This window comes from Dromiciops gliroides, chromosome 3 (assembly GCF_019393635.1).
Source record: "Dromiciops gliroides isolate mDroGli1 chromosome 3, mDroGli1.pri, whole genome shotgun sequence".
Taxonomy (NCBI): domain Eukaryota; kingdom Metazoa; phylum Chordata; class Mammalia; order Microbiotheria; family Microbiotheriidae; genus Dromiciops; species Dromiciops gliroides.
In genome coordinates, this window is record NC_057863.1 from 341048918 (window position 1) to 341069653 (window position 20736).

The 20736-nt window shown below is 40.0% G+C and overlaps 1 protein-coding gene across 1 annotated transcript in view; it reads right to left on the reverse strand.

Moving 5' to 3' along the window:
- RAB6B (RAB6B, member RAS oncogene family) overlaps positions 1 to 14384 on the reverse strand; it is a 60465-nt gene extending 46081 nt beyond the window's left edge. The window contains exon 1 of the mRNA XM_043992439.1: positions 14326 to 14384. Within this exon, the coding sequence (XP_043848374.1) occupies positions 14326 to 14355 (30 nt within the window). The 5' untranslated portion in view covers positions 14356 to 14384. The remainder of the gene's footprint in view (positions 1 to 14325) is intronic.
- Between the last annotated feature and the right edge of the window lie 6352 nt (positions 14385 to 20736).

Below are 20736 nucleotides of genomic sequence, written 5' to 3' on the forward strand. Positions count from 1 at the left end.
TATTAACTGCCTACTGTGTGCCAGACATTGCAGAAAATACTTTACAAGTATCTCATTTGTTCCTCAAAACAGCCCTGTGAGGCAGGTGCTATTATCCCTATTTTGCAATTGAAGAAATCGAGGCAGAGGTTAAGTGACTATCCCAGGATCACACAGTCAATAAGTGTCTGAGGCCTGATGGATAGGATACATGGATGTAATTCCCTGTTATCTCTTCTCTCCATCCTTGTTCAGACCCTCATCACCTCTCACCTCTTGTTGTTCGGTTGTTTTAGTCATGCCCTACTCTTTGTGACTCCATTTGGGGTTTTCTTGGCAAACATACTAGAGTGGTTTGCCATTTCTTTCTCCAGCTCATTTTACAGATGAGGAAACTGAGGCAAACAGGATTAAAAGACTTGTTCAGGGTCACATGGCTAGTAAGAATCTAAGACCAAATTTGAACTCAGATCTTCCTGACTCCAAGCCTAGCGCTCTGTGCACTATGGCGCCACCTAGCGCCCCCAAATGATTTTGTATCTATTTTGTATATAGCTGCTCAGGTACAGGTCTCTCCTGATAGAATGTAAGCTCCCTGAGGACAGGAACTGTTTCACTTTTGTCTTTGCATCCACAACACCCCACCCAGTGCCTGGAACACAGCAGGCACTTAATAAATACTCGTGGATTGATTGAATTCTGGACACCTCTCCACTGCGTCGGTTCATGTCTCACCATGTCTCACTTTGTTAAGTGAAAAGGAACACTAAATCCTATGTATTGACCCATCAACATATTGAGGATTGAGCCCGACTTCCACAGTACCTTTCTTGGTTGCCCCGAAGGCAAGTCTCTATTGGAACACCACAGGACTCTTTGCCACCATGTCCTGTTCCGTAGTTTCTTTTTTCTTTTTTTTTTTTTTTTGGGTGAGGCAATTGGGGTTAAGTGACTTGCCCAGGGTCACACAGCTAGTAAGTGTTTTTGGTTTTTTTAATTTTAGCAGGGCAATGGGGGTTAAGTGACTTGCCCAGGGTCACATAGCTAGTAAGTGTCTGAGGCCGGATTTGAACTCAGGTACTCCTGAATCCAGGGACGGTGCTTTATCCACTGCGCCACCTAGCTGCCCCTCAGCTAGTAAGTGTTAAGTGTCTGAGGCTGGATTTGAACTCAAATACTTCTGACTCCAGAGCCAGTGCTCTATCCGCTGCGCCTGTTCCGTATTTTTTAATCAATGTTTTGTATGAAGAAATGGATGATGTGTTTATCAAACTGGCACAGAACTCGAAGATGGGAGGAGGAGCTAATATTTTGTATAAGAGAATAAGTATTCAAAGAGATCTAAATAGGCTAGAATGTCAGGATTGTGTCTAACAAGATAAAATTTAATAAGAGCTAAATGTAAACTCCTGCATTTATATATGTTTAAAGGGTCAGCTGCTAATGATGGGGGAGACCTAGCATAATAACAGTTCATTATAGGAAATGATAGGTTTTGTTGACTTTAAGTTCATTATGAATCATATAGCATGATGGCCAACTTTGGGTTTTCTTTTTTCTTTCCAAAGTTTTGATTTTCCTTTCTTTATTCTTCTTATTTTTTAAAAAAGATTTTAAAAGCTGTTTTCAAATATTTGAAGGAACTTCATTGAGATGAGGGATCAGTTTCATTTTGCTTGGCCCCAGAGGACAGAAAACTTAATTACACTGTTTCCTGTTACTCTTAGTTTGTGGTTTGAAGTGTGGGGAGATGAGGTGGGATGCTGTAAATTTGTATAAACAACTAAATAGCAAAGGGGATAGAGCACTTGACTTCGAGTCAGTAAGACCCAAGTTTAAATCTGGCCTCAGAGAGTTACTAGTTGTGTGATTCGGGGCAAGTCTTTTAACCTCTGTCTGCCTCAATTTCCTTAACTGTAAAATGCAGATAAATAGCTCCTATGTCTCTAGATTGTTGTGAGGATGAAATGAAATAATATTTTAAAGCACATATAGTAGGTACTGACTTATATAAATGCTTATTTTTTTCTCCCCTTCTAAGTCCAATCTATATCATTCCAAAACACCCAGAGGTGGTACTTTTCTTTATCATTTTCCTGTTTCTGTTATCTTAGGAAGAAGCATATAATAATGGGAAAGATTACTGGCCTTGCAGTGAGCAGACCTGAGTTCAAATATTAACTTAGACATTCTCTTGCTTATAACAACCAGGCAAATTACCTAACATCTCAGAACATGACTTCACTAATTTCTAAAATGAAGATTATAACACTTGTATATTTTGGGTGTGTGTGTGTATGGCAATGGGGGTTAAGTGACTTGCCCAAGGTCACACAGCTAGTACATGTCAAGTGTCTGAGGCTGGATTTGAACTCAGGTACTCCTGAATCCAGGGCCGGGGCTTTATCCACTTTGCCACCTAGCTGCCCCATAACACTTGTATTATCTACACCATGGAATTATTTTGAGGAAAATGTCTTGCAAACCTAGAAATGCTCATAATTAGATATGAGTTGATTTATTTTAAAAATTGTGTTGTGAGGGGAAGAGGGAGAGAAAAATGTAGAGTGAGGGTAGAGATAGAAAGCATGGATGGTAAATCAGGGATAGATCAGTTTCAGAGGGAAGAGAGAGGACATTTCTTGCCTAAATTGTCTTGGTTTCTCTTCCCCACCTTCATTTCCAATAGACACAGCGTCCGTGAAAACTAATAAAAAAGTAATTGAGTTTATTCTGTTTCTTTTAAGCCTGTTGTCTGATTCCTTGAGACTTCTGGAAGTTCAATGTGCAGGGCTTAATCTGTAAAGTGCAGGAAGATGACCCTTCTCTCTACTAAGAGGTGCACATTGTCAGATGGGGTCATTGTTGTGGAGCAATTTTTCATTTCCAGCATGGGGGTGAGAGTTTTAATCATATCTGACTCTTCATGACCCCATTTGGAGTGTTTGCCATTTCTCTAGCTCATTTTAACGATGAGGAAACTGAGGCAAACAGGGTTAAATGACTTGTGCAGGGTCACACAGTTAATAAGTGAGGTCACATTTGAACTCAGGTCTTCCTGACTTGAGGGCTGGCTCTCTCTCCACTGTACCACCTAGCAATTCTAACTGGGGTAGGAGAAGAAAAAGGAGGTACCCCCAAATGTCTTTGGCTTTAAGACAAAAACAAAATAAAAGGCACATCCCAAAGGTGTAGGAAGAAGAAATAAGATATTGACCCACCATTCCTCTTGCAGGTTGAAATAGATTTTTTAACATATTAAAATACCCCAAAGCATCCTGGGATGTTTTCCTCCACCTTTTTTCCTTCTTCCCTCCTTTTTGGGTGGGGTGATTAGCAGAAAGGGTGTAAGTCATGCAACTTGGCATCCTCATCTAATTACCCATTTTGCCTATTCCCAAACTGCCACCATCTGCTAGCAGCCTGAGGTAACACAGGAAAGGTACTTAGTACTAAAACTGTCACAGCAAAGAAACCTCAGACTAAACAAAACACAAGGCAAAAATGTTGTTTTCCTCATACTCATCAACCAACAAACAAATAGCAATAGTTAACTTTTGTTGTTGTTGTTGTTGTCGATTTTGGGGTTTTGTTGGTGAGGCAATGGGGGTTAAGTGACTTGCCCAGGGTCACACAGCTAGTAAGTGTTAAGTGTCTGAGGCCGGATTTGAACTCAGGTCCTCCTGACTCCAGGGCCAGTGCTTTATCCACTGCGCCACCTAGCTGTCCCCAAAAGGGGCCATTTTAAAAAGCAATAGGCCTGGGGGCAGCTAGGTGGCTCAGTGGATAGAGCACCGGCCCTGGAGTCAGGAGGACCTGAGTTCAAATCTGGCCTCAGATGCTTGACACTTACTAGCTGTGTGACCCTGGGCAAGTCACTTAACCCCCATTGCCCTGCAAAAAAAAAAAAAGCAATAGGCCTTTTGCCTGACAGACCAAGGGTTGGGTAATGGCAGAACTAGGGAGGGGGTACCTCTCAAAAAGACAAAATGACCCTCCCCTTCACACTTCACCAAATCATTGATACTATGGCCATCTGATGCCAGAGGGCTATGGTTAGTATATAGACAGGGATGGAGCCTGTCTGTCAGGATGGCATGTATTCAGGTGGACTAATAGAGTGGAGGATCCTCTGGTTGCTACAGAGGGTTAAGTGAGAAGCAGCACTGAGTGGTAGATAAGGTATTAGACTTGGAATCCTACCACTCGAGGTACTTAATTTGTATTACCTTGGGAAGGTCACTTACCTATTTGTATCCTGTTTCCTCATATGTAAAATAAGGAGATTGGGCTAGATGACTTCTTAGGGGTCTCCCAGACCTAAATTTGTGATGATACAGTAGATAGAGAGCTAGGCTATAGAGTTAGGAGCATCTGACTCCTGCTTCTGCCCTATACTAGATGACCCTGGGAAAAATATTTACCTTTTGGGTCCTTTCTACTCTAAATCTATAATCCTTTGTGGAGCCTAACAAAGAGACTCTTATCTAGTACCTTTGAGAAAATAATAAAAATACTATGAGAAGAAAAAAAGAACATATTTACCATTATCAGTCCTTGGAAAACCCACTTAGTTATTTGAGAGCAGTGTTTTTTTTTTTTTTTTACCTCTTTGCATCCCTTGCACTTAGCACAGTGCCTAGTGCATAGTAGGTGCTAAATAAATAACTAGGTGCCTAATAAATGCTTATTGACTCACTCATTACAGAGTTATTTGAGTTTTTTTATCTTTTGAAAGAGCTACATAATTTCAAGCCTTATGATGATTAAAATAGATATTGTATGAAAGCCCTTTTTGGTCAAGGAATGGGTTATCAATCACATATTTAGGAGATTATGAAAGATAATAGATGGTATGGTGGCTAGAGTATTGGGAGTCAGGAAGACCTGAGTTCAAATCCCATCATAGATACTTGGTAGTTGTGTGACTCTGGGCAAGTCACTTAACCTCTCTCAGTTTCAGTTTCATCATCAGTAAAATGAGGATAATAATAGCACTTACTTCACAGGTTTGTTTTAAGGACCAAAGGAGACAATATTTGTACAGCACTCTGCAAATGTTAATGTACTATATAAATGCTAGCTTCTATTCTTATAGTTATTGTTGTTGTTGTTATCCTGAGCTGGAAAGGACCTTATGGATCATCTAACATTACCTTCTCATTTTATAGATAAGGAAGCTGAGGTCCCAGAGGGGTGATGTGACTTGCCCAAAGTAAATAGCAAACCCAGAATTCAAATCTAGGCCCCCTGACTCTAGCACCGATGCTAATCATTACACTGCTATGAAGGGAGCTGAGACATAGAAGAGGGAGGCTAGGATCTTTACTGATAAAAAAAGATGGGGAGGAGTGGTAAAAAACCCAAAGCTTTGATTATAAATGCAGAGAGGAGACTAAATTGGGAAGTGTGAGAAACACCAGTGAGAATCCAAAAATAACCCAGAGGATCCCAGAAAGACTGACAATTGAGCAGAAACCATAAAGGAGGTTTGACCTGGAAATATCTGAGTGACATTCTTTTGGACGTCATTCAGGGTGAGAGAATTTGAGGTACATGAAAGAAAACTCAAGGTCACAGAGGCTCAGACGTTACTGATGGTCTTGCACCACAACCTAATTATCCCAGGTTGAGAAAAGAATATGTCTTTAATGTGAAGATGATGAATGTGTGTGAAGGATCAGAAGAAGTTCTAAATATGAACTAATTATGAAAGGCCATCAATGTCTGTATATGTAAGCTTAATTTTTTTCATTGGAAGTTGATTAAACATAATATAAAGAGGAAAGGATGAAGTCAATACTTCAGCAGGACCTTTCTCAGACTATGTCTCTACAAGACATCCCTTAAGAGATCTTGCCCCTGAATGTCTTCCCAATCTCCATCTAACACCCTGACACAGTGAGGGGAGATCAGGGACAGCTATTTTTATTTCTGTCCAGTTAGAACATGATGCTGATTGAGGCCAAGGTCACAATTTTCTTTCCATATGGTCCAGTTAGACTCACATAGAGAAAGCTCTGTTTTTAGTCTGCAGACTGTGCCCATCACCATGGCTGCCCATTGCACAAACCCATCAAAATGTACAGATTAGATATGGATGTGGAAGGCTCAGAGCAAATTGATCTCTGTCTGACCCATGGGAAACCAGCTGTATTGTCCTAATCATATACAATCTATGTCCTAGATGAAGTATCATTTTCATCTACCAAGGACCACACATCATCACCATATTCTCCATTGGTAAAGGAGGAACAGATATCTTGAAGACCTATGTGATTTGTATAGGATCTGATAGGGTGAATCTATAAATAGGCAAGAAACATAAGACTATATGATGCTTATCTCAGTATAAGGGTTTTGGAGGGGGTATTGGTATTACTCTTCATATATCACATTGTGATACAACTCACATGTTCTTTTCATTTCTTGAAAAATTACCCTTGTTCCACCAGGATTCCTGCTAATTCTTTTCATGCTGATGAATTTTATTGTCTGCTGAATAAATCCAGTTATGTTCCATTGGGAGTGCCAGATAGAGATAAAGTCCAGTGTATATATAAGCCATATGCTTTTAGGTACATCAGGAAAGCCTTGCCCCCCAAAATGATTTCTCTCACTGACTAGCCAAAGATGCTTAAAATCCCCCACTAGGGCTGTAGTTTTGGGGATAAGGGATTGTCTCCTATTAAAATACTTCTGGGAGGGGTGAGACTTTAAACTCTCAGTGTGATATTTGTGCTTCTTCTATAGAGTCCTAGGCATAAGGGAACTTCTAAGAATTAAGCCCCACTGTGTGATGATGGATAAAGGTAGGGAAGGGGATGTAAAAGGGACTAATTTTGAATAAGAGGGGTTGAGGAGAGCACATAGCACCTTGATAGAAGGACCTACATCTTCCCTCTCCTAGTGACTGGGAAGGACTGGGAAGGACAACTCAGACCTGATGAAGGGAATCTACCCCTCCCCTAACATTTCCCTGATGTGATAAGGGCATAGATACCATGAAAAGGCACACACTTGAGAGAGCTGAAGACCTGGGATGCCTCCTTAACTGAGCAATTGAGTCTTTGGCATTGCATCCATAGGAATTCTAGCAGCTAGAAATGCAGACGTGGATCTTCTGGGGGAGGTTTTTCTATAAGTGATAAAACCCTTAGTAAATGTCCTTGCCAACTTATTGCTGGTCATAGGGAAGGAGGAATGGGGGGGGGGGGAAGGGAGAGGGAAAGAGACTGAAATTCCAGGTATTTTATCCACTAAGCAATTAATGCCTGATATGAGGAGGATTGTGTCTGCTGAGTACATTGATACTATCTGCTTTTATTTGTTTATAATAAAGCTGATTTAAGAGCTGCATACAAGTCTGCTGCATACATACTTAATAGGAACACAATGGAGATGGGCAAAGGGGAAGAGGTTGGATGGGAGCTGAGCCATAATCTAATTGATTAATCCATAGCAAAACCTAGACCAAGGGATCTTAACCTGGAGTCCCTGAACTTGGGTTTAAATTTTTTTATAACTATATTTTAACATAATTGGTTTCCTTTGTTATCCTATATATTTTATTTTATGCATTTAAAAACATTATTCTGAAAAGGGAGCTAGAGATTTAATCAGATTGCCAAAGAGTCAAGGCTCAAAAAAGGATAAAAACTCCTGTCCTAGACTAACATAAGAATCTGGGACACTACTTCTAAAGGGGGCAAATCACAGCAGCTGCCACAGAGTCGATGGAAAGAACTGGGAGCTGTGAATGGTACCTCAAAGCACTTTCTGGCATAGGGCAGTACATATTACATGTGCCAAAAATATGGGAGAGGATCTAAGAGAGTCTTATTGGAGCATTTCTTTCTTTCTTTCCTGCTTTTTTTTTTTTTGCAGGGCAATGAGGGTTAAGTGACTTGCCCAGGGTCACACAGCTAGTGTCAAGTGTCTGAGGCTGGATTTGAATTCAGGTCCTCCTGAATCCAGGGCCAGTGCTTTATCAACTGTGCTACCTAGCTGCCCCCATTGGAGCATTTTATATCCATCATGTCAGTCATAGTGTGAACCAATTTATGACATATTTTAGATCTAGCCCATGTGGATGGGGAAAGAGAGTGAAAGTAGAAAAGAGTTGAAGATAATAAACAAGAGGATACTGGATACCTGGGACAAAGTGTGTGTGTTAAGAGATGGAGAAGCAGTGAGAGAGGAGGGGGGAAGGGAGAGAGATGGAGAGAGGAGAAAGAGAGGGGAAAGAGAGAAGAAAAAGAGAGAGGCAGGGGAAAGAGAAGAAAGAGAAAAAGGGAGAGTGTTACTTTTGTGGGGAGGAGGGAGGAAAGGATACTGAAAGAAAGGTATTAGCTAGATATCTAGATTAAGATAAAACTTCACTTCCTTCAGAAATTTGCTTCTGACCTGCTCCACTTAACAGCTCTACATAGACATTTGGGGCAAAGGCAGATCCAGAAAGAACCCAGATCTCCTGATCCAGATCCCAGTCTCAAGCTAAATTACATAATCAAAATCATAGACTATAAGACCTGAAAGAAGAGAGGTGATCCAGCCCAAACTACCACTTTTACAGATGAAGAAACTGACACTCAGGGAAGTTATTTCCCCAATATCACACAGTCATTTGGTGGCAAAGGCAGGAGAAGAAAGAATCCAAATCTCCTGATCTGGATCCCAGCACACCCTCTCTGCTTGGTATTACTGCACTGGTAAACAGATGAAGGATGAGTTGGCCTTTTTATTTCAGCAATGCTTCTCTGAACAAAACTCAGCTGCAGGAAAATCACTGCAGTGACCAAGAACAGGGATGCTAAAGAAAAACAAGAAACTCCTAAGCCAAGGATAGATATTTTTAATAGGTGCTCAGAAGCAGTAAGAATCCTGACAATGCAGCGCATCAGTAATAAACAAAACAGAAAGCCTACCCACTCTTTGTGACCGACCGGATTTAGGGTTTTCTTGGCAAAGATACTGGAGTGGTTCTGATGTAATTTCCTTCTCCAGCTCATTTACAGATGAGAAAACTGAGGTGAACAGTCTAAGTAAGTGACTTGCCCAGGGTTACACAGCTAGTAAGTTTCTAAGGCCAGATTTGAACTCTCTAAGAGTATTTCTAACTCTAGACCTGGCACTCTATCCACTGGCCCACTCAGCTGCCCTAAAAAGGGTTCTAAAGGGAATTTTAAATAGGTAAGCCTGCTAGGATACAGAGACCTAGCCACTTACACATTATTTTTGCTTGGGTAATAATAATAGCCGGCATTTGTATAGCACTTTATGGTTTGCAAAGTACTTTACATATGTTAATTCATTTACAATTACCCTGTCATTATTATTATTATCATCCCCATTTTACAGATAGGGAAACTGAGGCTGGGAGCGGTTTAAATGACTTGCCCAGGGTCACACAGCTACTAAGGTGACTGAGGAAAGATTTAAACTCAGGTACTTCTACCCCATGCCCTGTGCACTATCCAGTGTGCCCCCTAGCTACTTCACTGTAAGTCACAGGATCTCATTGAAGCATATGATATCAGAGATTAATCAGTTGGATGATGTTATAAAGAATGAAAATTAGTCTCAAAGCAAGACAGTGATATATCTCAAGTTGGAAATAAATTAGGAAAATTGATATTCTCTTTTTTTTGAGGGCAAGCAGGGTTAAGTGACTTATCCAGGGTCATACAGTTAGTAAACGTCTGAAGTCACATTTGAACTCAGATCCTCCTGACTCCAGGGCTGGTGCTCTATCCATTGCACTACCTAGCTAGCTGCCCCAAGAATTGGTATTCTAAAGAGCATTGGAGCTCTGGCATCAGAGGACCTAAATTCAAATCTTGCCCCCACTGCTTTTGTGCCTATGTGACTTGAGGAAGTTGTTTCACTTCCCTGGGTCCTAGTTTCCTCATCTTTGAAATGAAGGGGTTGGATTAGATGGCCTCCCAAGTCCCTTCCAACTCTAGGACTATGGACTAGAATGAGAGGCAATATTCGAACCCAGGTCTTCTGATTCTGAAGCCAGGACTCTTTCCACTATGATATGTTGTTTCTGTAGTGCAGTTAATGCCTCCCTAGAGGGACTGCTATGCAACTGGGCAGCCTAGAGGGACAATTCCGGTCTACCTACCAGGCACAAACCATGATTCAGGCTGATTTATTTTCTTTTTTTGTTATGTTTACCTGGGGGGGAGGTGTAGCTGGATGAAAAGTATTTGTGGGCAGTACATTTTTTTTTCCTACTGTCTTGCAAAGATGTCTCTGTCCTAACTCAATCTTCTCAACTTCCCATTGAATTTTTCCTTAGCTGGTCCCCTTAGAGAGGAATATGATCAAAGTTGCACAGAAAGCCTGGGAATGTGGAGAGTACAAAAGATAGAGAAACTGATGATGGATATAGGGAAACCAAGATTACGGACAACATATGGCTTGTTGGTCCCAGGGTGAGCTTTTTTTTCCCCCAAAGCCTTCTTGTAAACCTATATAAAAAGGCACCCCCTTTTCTCTACATCCCAAGAGAATTCATTAACACTAGAGTAGATGAATACACAATTAGAAGAAGAGGACTTCCATACTAATTATGAGCTAATAGCCTATTATTGAAGGAACTCCATCTGTGGCCAAGAAAAAAAGATCACGCTAGACCAGAGATTCTTAACCATGTTTATGTCCTGGACCCCTGTTCAGTCTGGTGAAGTCTATGTCTCCCTTCTCAGAATAATGTTTTTAAATGCATAAAAAATGCATAGGCTTTCAAAGGAAACCAGTTCTGTTGTAATACAGCTATTTAAATATATATATGTATATGTGTATATATATATATATGTGTGTGTGTATAGAGAGATATAGATAGATAGATAGATAGATAGATAGATAGATAGATAGATAGATAGATAGATGGATGGATAGATAGATAGATATGAACAAGCGCATTGGTTTCACATTAAGAATCCCTGCAATTAATGAGACGTTGCTGCTCAACTTTGCCATCAATCAATAAGCATTTAAACATCTACTACATGCAGGTTCTAGGGATGCAAAGATGAAAACAAAGCATCCTTTACCCTGGAGGAGTTTACACTGCATCAGAAAAGATAACATGTAGCTTTCTCAGCCACGCCCATCTTCATGATGCTTTAAGGATCTACACCTTGGACAGTGGTTCCCACAGGCCTCCTCAGCAGGGCAAAGGACTTCATGGAACTTCTCTGTGCATAAATTCCCATTGGAAAAAACAGACAAATCACTGATCTTCTTCCAGTGTTTCCCTTTCCTTCACCCAAACATATACACATGCACCAAAATTCACCAGCATTAATGGAAAAATTGATGTTGCTTTTCATAGAACACAAATGAGAGATATTATAAGTAAATTATAAAATATAATACATAAATTATAAATAACTAAAATATAAATAAGTAGTTCATACTGGAAGCCAGGTATGTTTTTATTACATTATATACTTCTCAACTCTTTGCAATCTGCCTTCTACCCTACTCCAACCTTGCTACTGAAACTGTTCCTTTGAGGGCTCCTACTGGTCTCCTAATCACCAAACCCCAAGACTTTTTCTCATTTTTTTCCCTGTTTGTCTCTTTTTCAGTATTTGGTGCTATTAGTCTTCTTCTTCTTCTTCTTCTTCTTCTTCTTCTTCTTCTTCTTCTTCTTCTTCTCCTTCTCCTTCTCCTTCTCCTTCTCCTTCTCCTTCTCCTTCTCCTTCTCCTTCTCCTTCTCCTTCTCCTCCTTCTCCTTCTCCTTCTCCTTCTCCTTCTCCTTCTCCTTCTCCTTCTCCTTCTCCTTCTCCTTCTCCTTCTCCTTCTCCTTCTCCTTCTCCTTCTCCTTCTCCTTCTCCTTCTCCTTCTCCTTCTCCTTCTCCTTCTCCTTCTCCTTCTTCTCCTTCTTCTCCTTCTCCTTCTCCTTCTCCTTCTCCTTCTCCTTCTCCTTCTCCTTCTCCTTCTCCTTCTTCACAGAGCAATGAGGGTTAAGTGACTTGCCCAGGGTCACAGAGCTAGTAAGTGTCAAGTGCCTGAGGCTGGATTTGAACTGAGGTCCTCCTGAATCCAGGGCTGGTGCTTTATCCACTGACAGCGCCACCTAGCTGATCCCCTGATGCTATTAGTCTTGAAATCTGGCCCTCCTTTGGCTTCTGTGAAATCATATCCTTACCTCTCTGACTGTTCTGTCCCCATGCCCTCACTCCTAAGTCACTTCACATCTAGGGACCTTCATTTTCTTCTTTCACCTTTCATTCTGTGTGACCTTTAGAGTTCTGGTCTCAGGCCTCTTCTCTCTTCCTTGCACCCACTTTTCCTTGGTATTCTGATTGATTTCCATTGACTTCAACTCTCACCACTAGAGGAATTGACAGCAAACAATCTCCCTGTTGGGTTTCCAGTTATATCCTAGATATTACTCCCCATATGTCCTGCTAGGACTGCAAACCTAGTTTGTCCAATAAATAAATCATCATATTCCTTCTGATCTCCCTAATTTATGTCCATGGCACCACCACCACTTTGCTAGTCACTGAATCTACAGGAAACTCTGGAGTCATTGTTGTTGTTGTCCTCCTAGTTATCACATTCAGCTACAGAACCACAGAAATTATGGTATCGTAGAAATGCAAAAATGGCAATATACTAATGCATAGAAAATTCACATATAATTTTCAGGGTCCTTCAAATGAATGGAGAAGGGCTCAGAAGGTGTTGTCAAATGCACAAGTGCCACTGATTTTGTGTAAAGTCATTGTTGCCCAAACCTTTCAGGAATTGCTAGTCTCCAAAATATGTCATAATTCTCACCTCCCATGTCTTTGTTTCCCTTGCCTGGAATGCTGCACCTCCTTATGAACACAGCTCTGGATCCAGAATGGAGAGAAATAGGTCCTTCAGTGCCTCCAAATAGCTGCCACAAAGCCCCTGAGGCAATTAACTCTTTAGATCTCCACTCATTAACTTTACTTACTCTTGTTTAGCACATAGGTTTTTCAACACACCCAAGTATATGGTTGTCTAGACCATAGCTCATTATGAGCAGCCACTAGAATAGAGGCAGGGGTGTTATAGATAGGTAACTGACATTAGGAAAAGTTATAGAAAGGAGACAGAAAAATTAAAATCAGCCATAGATCTGTTATATTTCATAGGGCAATAAAATATGTTCTTAATGATCATGACAAATCTTAGAAAAGAGGGGTAATTTATGTTGGTTCTAAATCACTAATAATTAGAGAAATATAAGTTAAAGCAACTCTTAGGTTCCAATTCACATCCATCAGATTGGCAAAGATGACAACAAAGGAAAATGACAATTGTTGGAGGGGCTATGGGAAGCAGGTACACTAATGTACTATTGAATTGGTCTGGCCATTCTGGAAAGCAATTTGGAAGTATGTTTCAAAAGTCATTTAACTCTGCATACCCTTTGATACAGTGATACCACTCCTAGGCCTACATCCCAAAGAGATCAAAGAAATAAGATGGACCTTTAGTCTAAAATTATTCATGGCTGCTATTTTTTTTATAAAAACAAAGAACTGAAATCTCTATCAGGGAATTGTCAAACAAGTGATGGAATATGAAAGTAATAGAATATTATTATAGCACAAACAATAAATTATGCTTATAGAGAAATCTGGGAAGGCCTTGTGAACTCATGCAGATAAAGTCAACAGAACCATAACAATTTATAAAATTGCAATAACATTATAAAAAACAATGTTGAAAGACTTAAGAACGTTGATCAATGCAGTGGCCAACCATGAGTCTAGAGGATGATGTGAAGCGTGCTACTCACCTTTTGACCAAGATGATGGCATCAAAGCACAAAATAATACATATATTTTCAGATACAGCCAATGTGGGAATTTAATTTGTTTCACTACACAAACTTGTTGCTAGGGCTTTTCCTTCTGTTTTTTCAATAACATAGCATGATATAACATGATATGGTGACATGATGTATAATATATACTATGGCAATATGATATTAAGCATATTTTAAAATGTATTTTTATTCTGAATGTCAGAATGATATATTTTATATAATAATATAACATATGTAACACAATATGATATATGACATTATAAGACATAAGATGATATAGTATAATAGAATAGAATAGATTATATGTTATAATGTAATATAACATGATAAAACATGATTTAATGTAAGATATAATGATATAATATAGCATATTATAACATAATACAATGTATTATGAAGTTATCTAATATGATATAATAACAACCATATAGAATATTGAATACCAACATTCATATAGTACTTCCTACTCATCAAGTACTTTCATGCCTTACCTCATTTGAAGGGGAAAAGGACCTCACCTGGTATGTATTGTCAAAGCTGTCATACATGAACCGTGTGATCAGAGATGTCTTCCCAACTGTAAAACAAGAGGATATTTCAGCTAAAGCACTCTAAAACTAAGTTCTCTTTCTTTCTTTCTTTCTTTCTTTCTTTCTTTCTTTCTTTCTTTCTTTCTTTCTTTCTTTCTTTCTTTCTTTCTTTCTTTCTTTCTTTCTTTTTATAACCCCCTTTTCAGAGAAATACCAGTCCTTCCTGTGGCTGAATCCCAGACAGAGCTGAAGAAATGATACTAATGAAAACCCAAAAACATATATCCCATCTTTGCCACAATTCAGACCATTGGGAGTCCTGAAAGAGATGTCAAAATTTTTTCCTAAATTTTTTTAGTAACAGAAAGTCTCTCAGAGTTCAGGGAACTGTCTTCTTACTGAAATCATGACAGTTTTTTCAAAGAATCCTCAATCCAGAAGGTTCATGATCATCCAGTTTAGAAGCCAACTAAGTCATAGTATATTTGAGTTGAAAGAATAATTTTACCTTTTCATTTTACATAGGAGGAAACTCAGACCCAGAAAAGTGAGATGCTTTGCTCTGGGTCTTATAGGTAGAGGGAAGTGGCAAAGCTAGAATTCAAACCCAGGTCTTTGGACTCCAAATCTAGTGTTACTTCCACTATCACATTGATTCTCCAACTTCTTTTGCTCCTGATATAGTACTCTTTGTTTGTTTGTTTGTTTGTTTGTTTTAGTGAGGCAATTGGGGTTAAGTGACTTGCCCAGGGTCACACAGCTAGCAAGTGTTAAGTGTCTGAGGCCGGATTTGAACTCAGGTACTCCTGACTCCAGGGCCGGTGCTCTATCCACTGCGCCACCTAGCTGCCCCGATACAGTACTCTTTGACAGGAGGAATCCCAGAACACTGAATGTTTAAGGTGGTGACATTCTGGGAGGGTATACATTTACCTTCAAAAACATTAGCCATGGGGGCAGCTAGCTGGTGCAGTGGATAAAGCACCAGCCCTGAATTCAGGAGGACCTGAGTTCAAATCCAGTTTCAGTCACTTGACACTTACTAGCTGTGTGACCCTGGGCAAGTCACTTAACCCTCATTGTTCCACGTAAAACACACACACACACACACACACACACACACACACACACGAACAGACATTAGCCATAGGGCAGCTAGGTGGGGCAGTGGATAGAGTATCAGCCCAGGAGTCAGGAGGATCTGAGTTGAAGTCCAACTTCAGATAATTGACACTTACTAGCTTGTGTGACCCTGGGCAAGTCACTTAACCCCAATTGTCTAACCCAATATATATACATACATATATATATATATACACATACATACACACATGTATATATATATACACACATACATACACACATGTATATATATATATGCCATCTTGTTGAGTTCTTCACAAGTTTAAGGTATGAAGTGTTCTGAGGTTCTGAGGTATGCTGTATAATAGACATTTATATATTTTGTGAATACTATGTGTGCTATGCCACATGTTCTTGGCATGTAAGATGCATATTAAACAAAATTATTTATACATTTTATTTTATTTACAATAACAAAATATCCTAAATTTCATAGAACTCACTTAGCAAAATGCAGCACAGCCTTTGAGAACTATTGCTCAATAGTCACCCACATACTTGTTCAGAGAAAGTAATTGGTTTTTGATAGAAGTGTAGAAAAGAATTCCGCTTTCATTCAATTTACTACCAATGAGCCTTCCATGAAATAGAGGCAGGCAAGGGAAAGGGCATAGCCAATTCTGGTTTGAACATAGCATTTAAGGAAGTTCTGAGCCCTCTTTACCAGATTCAATTAGTTAGGGATGAGAGTTTTTTAAGTAACAATAGAATTTACATGGAAAGTAGTGCTTAGGTGGCACAGTGGATAGAGTGTTAGGGCTGGAGTCATAAAGACCTGAGTTCAAATATAGACTGAGACACTAGCTATGTGACCCTGGGCAAGTCACTTAATCCTATTTGCCTCAGTTTCCTCATCTGTAAAATGAGCTGAAGGAAATGGTAAACAGCCTAGTATCTTTGCCAAGAAAACTCCAAATGGAGTCACAAAAAGTCAGACATGACTGAATAACAGAGCTCAGATCCACATCTTTTTTTCAAGATGGAAATAATGCTATCCAATGGTTGGTTTTTTTTGGGGGGTGGGGTTACTTCTTGCTTGAATTTCTTTTCAAAAATCTCTTAGTAGGAGGCAGCTAGGTGGCATAGTGGATAAAGCACAGGCCTTGGATTCAGGAGGACCTGAGTTCAAATCCAGCCTCAGACACTTGACACTTAACCTGTGTGACCCTGGGCAAGTCACTTAACCCTCATTGCCCTGCTGCCCCCCCCCCAATCTCTTAGTATAGTCTGTCAACTAGCATTTATTAAACACCTACAATGTGACAGACACTCTACTAAATACTGGGGATATCAAGGCAAAAATTAATCCTGGCTTTCGAGGGAACTAACAGACTAACTAGGGGAGACAATATGCAAACAATTATGTACAAATAAGATATATGCAGGATAAATCTCACAGGGGGGACATAGATAATTTCTTCCCTTTTTACTATCTCCCCTCCCCTACCCAATGGCTTGATTCTTGTTTGGCTCAGGACCTAAATTTATTTGCACAACAGGTAGGTCTAGAAGAACACTGGCAAGAACACTGGATCTGGAATCCAAAGGCCTGAGTTCTAATCTGAGCTGTTCAACTTCTCTCTCTGTGACCTGAAGCAAATCATTGTACTATTCTAGGCCCATTTCCTTACCTGTAAAATAAGTGGGGGCTAATCTAGATCATCTGTAAGATTCCTGCTGGTTCTAAATCCTGTGCTGCAAATAAATGCTTTCCTGAAGTCTGATTTTGAGGAGTTATTGTTTAGTCGTGTCCTACTCTTCATGACCCCATTTGGGGTTTTCTTGGCAGAGACATTGCCATTTCCTTCTCCAGCTCAATTTACAGATGAAGAAACTGAGGCAAACAAAATGAAGTGACTTATCCAAGGTCACACAGCTAATAAGTGTCTGAGGTCTGATTTGTCCAGGCCTGGCCCCTTGTCCACTGTGCCACATAGATAAATACATGGCCATAGACAAAACACTTGGTGTCTCACTGGCCTAGATACCTAAGAGCTTGAGTTAGAGTGAAGTTGTTTGTCTTTATCACTGGAAGAATTTTCCATACTGGGAGTTCTTCACAATTGATGAAATCACAAATCTGGCCTAAAAAATGTAATAAGTAGACCATCCTTGAGCAACTAATATGAATATATTTTTTAATTCTTATGTATCATATACATACACATATAAGTATAAATATTCTGTTTACATATACACAGGGGGTTTGAAAAGTCCTAGTGAAATTTTAAGCTATGAAAACTTTATGTTAAAATTTAAAATTACACTAAGATTTTGGAGAAAGTATAATATATTCATATTAATTTGGGAATATTTTCCTCTTAATTGAACATAATCTAGAACATAATTTTTTTTCTTTATTTCTTTTTCTTTTTTCTTTTTTCTTTTTTCTTTGGCAAGGCAATGAGGGTTAAGTGACTTGCCCATGTAAATTCTATTGTTACTGAGGTTGGATTTGGACTTAGGTCCTCCTGAATCCAGGACTGGTGCGTTATCCACTGCACCACCCAGTTGCCCCTAGAATGCAATTAAAAAAAAATGTTTCATTATTCCAAGACTGGAATATTTAAGGAAGATAGATTTCCCACAAGAAGTCCTCAGTATCCAATGAGAAAAGAAAAAAAAATAAGTAGGAAAAATGTTTGCTTTATAGACTATGGGAAGCAAGATGTCTCTTGGGAAGCCCAAAAGCAATTGATTGTCCCATCAAAGTACAGACTACAGTTGGTAGAATTAGATGATGATTTATCTCTGCTGTGCAGGCTAGCTAAGGACCAACACGACCAAGGGCCAGTTATTGCTGAATTTCTACAGGGCCTGGGATGACTCAGCGGGAGGAAGGATTATTGAAAATCTCTTGAGACAAATCAGAGCAAGCCTCCCAGGAGAACCTCACTACAACCTCACTGAATCCAGGAGGGACATTTCGTGGGGGTGGAAACAGGATATTAGGTCATCTCCCTAAACCCACTCTTAAGAGATGAATGTGTGTTCTTAGAATGGTTGATTATGCCATGAGGTAACCAGAAGCAATAACAAGGGCTTCCTTCCTTGTCATGTTGGGAGAGTGAAGATTTTTTTTCCCTCCAGGCTGGAATAAAGCACCAGTTTTGTGGCTGACAGATATACATAATAAAGTCAGAAATGTAGCCTGGTGCTTGAAACAATGATCTTGCCTCATCACTTACCTTTTGTTCTGACTCAAATTCATTTGCATGCTAAACCAGAAAGAATCTTGGGAATTTCTAACCCTAAGTGAGATAGAAAAGGGCTGCTATCTCCATCCCAGACATGGGTGTTAAATAGAAAAGACTTAATCTCAGCCTGGGGGAACTCTGTCTGACTTTTGTTAACTAAATGTGGTGGTTATGTCTAAAGAACTGTCAGCCTGGTTTTCTAGCCACTACACCCAGATGGCTGACAGATGGAGATGAGCCTAAAAGCTGGTAGCAGGGAGCAGAGCCCAGCAGAGACTACCTGCTCAGCAGTGGCCATAAGTAACACCAGCTGAGACTAAGTACTCCTCAGTCACCGGTAATGCAGAAACCATGGGGAGCTTTTATTGCATTTAGAGGAAATATCAGCATGATGACATCACCAAAAGACATCAGTGGTCCTGTAGCATCAGAGACTGAGTTTTCCCTCTGCAAATATGTCCTGGTGACACATACATGGGTATGTCTCTCATCCATCATCCCCGCACATACTCTTCGCACTGATGGTGCATGTATCTTTTGGAGAGTGTGCCCCGGGTTTGGAGGGTGCAAGGAATTCTATGACTACTTTTCTTACTAGGTTATTTCATTAAATATCTTTATTTTGAACTAAGTACATCCCCCTTTTAACTAGGGAAAAAAATCATCAGACGGGGCTCATGAGCTATAGTTTTGAGGATATCAGAACCTATAGAATAGCTTGAATACTGGGGTAGCTATTGTGAAGATCCTATCCATGTGTGAGAGGGGCACACCCCAGATTCTATATCCATATGCATTTTTCTTTTGCCTGGCATGTCCTCCAGAGATGCTTTCAGACAAGGGGATGAATTTCCTTTCAGAGATGATGCCCTGCCTATGAAAATGCCATTGGGCTTAGTATATGAAAATTGCTGCTTTGCACTTATCATGCAATGACCCATGGAAACATTTCATGTAATTCTAAAGTGAATCATAAATAGATTATATTTATATAACACCTTAAGGTCCACTAGGTACTTCACAGGCATCATCTCCCAACAATGTTGTAAGGCAGGCAGTGCAAGTTTTATTCTCTCTCTTTATAGATGGGAAAATGGGCTCAAAGAGATTAAGATTGATCCAAGGTCATAGAGTTAATAAGTGGCTGGCCCAAGATTAAAACCCCATGACCCTAGTGCATTCTAACACTAAAGCTAATATTCTTTCCAATACAATGTGCTTCCTTGCAAGGGGATGGTTAAGGCACTCAGTTGTTCTCAGCTGAGTCTAGGTCTCATTCTCCACATTATACAAATGCCAGGAGATTGGGATCAGGCAAGGCTAAAAGGTGGTACCAATCCAAGTGACTCCATGTTGCAAGAATAGCACTAATTTTCTGGGTCATCTAGGGAATTGATAGAAGGCTGTTGGTAGACCAGTGGTTAGGTGATTGTAGACAGGCCATTATTTGATCCTATAAAGTGGATGAGCTATTGTTTGTCCTTCATTCTCAAAGAGGATCATGACATCAGGGTGATGTCATGACATGCACTGAACTGGATTTAGGTGAGGGAGGGCTGTGCAAGGTTACCCACCTCATTCTCTGCTCCAGAATCATCTGGGTCCAGTGGCGAGATACATCAGGATGATTGGAGATGGTTCCAGATATTTTATGGCACTTAAAGTGACTTGCCCAGCGTCACACAGCTAGTAAGTGTCTGAGGTGAGATTTGAACTTGGGTCCTCTTGACTCCAGGGCCAGTGTTTTATCCACTGCACCTGCCCCAAAGTGGGTGAGCAGATTGTCTTTCTTGATGTGTAAAAGGTAGAGGAGTATTTAAAGGCAGAGATCAGTAATGACGGGGAGGCTCAAGATGGTGGTACCTGCATAGTTGGTTCGTGTGTTTATTGTGGAGTTGGAGGGATTTTTTCAGGTTTCTGGGTTGTTCTGGACTGGTAGCTAAGTGGTATAGTGGATGGAGTTGTATAATGGTGGTATATTGGATAGAAGCAGTCAACTAGAATTTATTAAGTATCTACTATGTATCAGGTGCCATGCTAAGTGCTGGGGATACAAAGA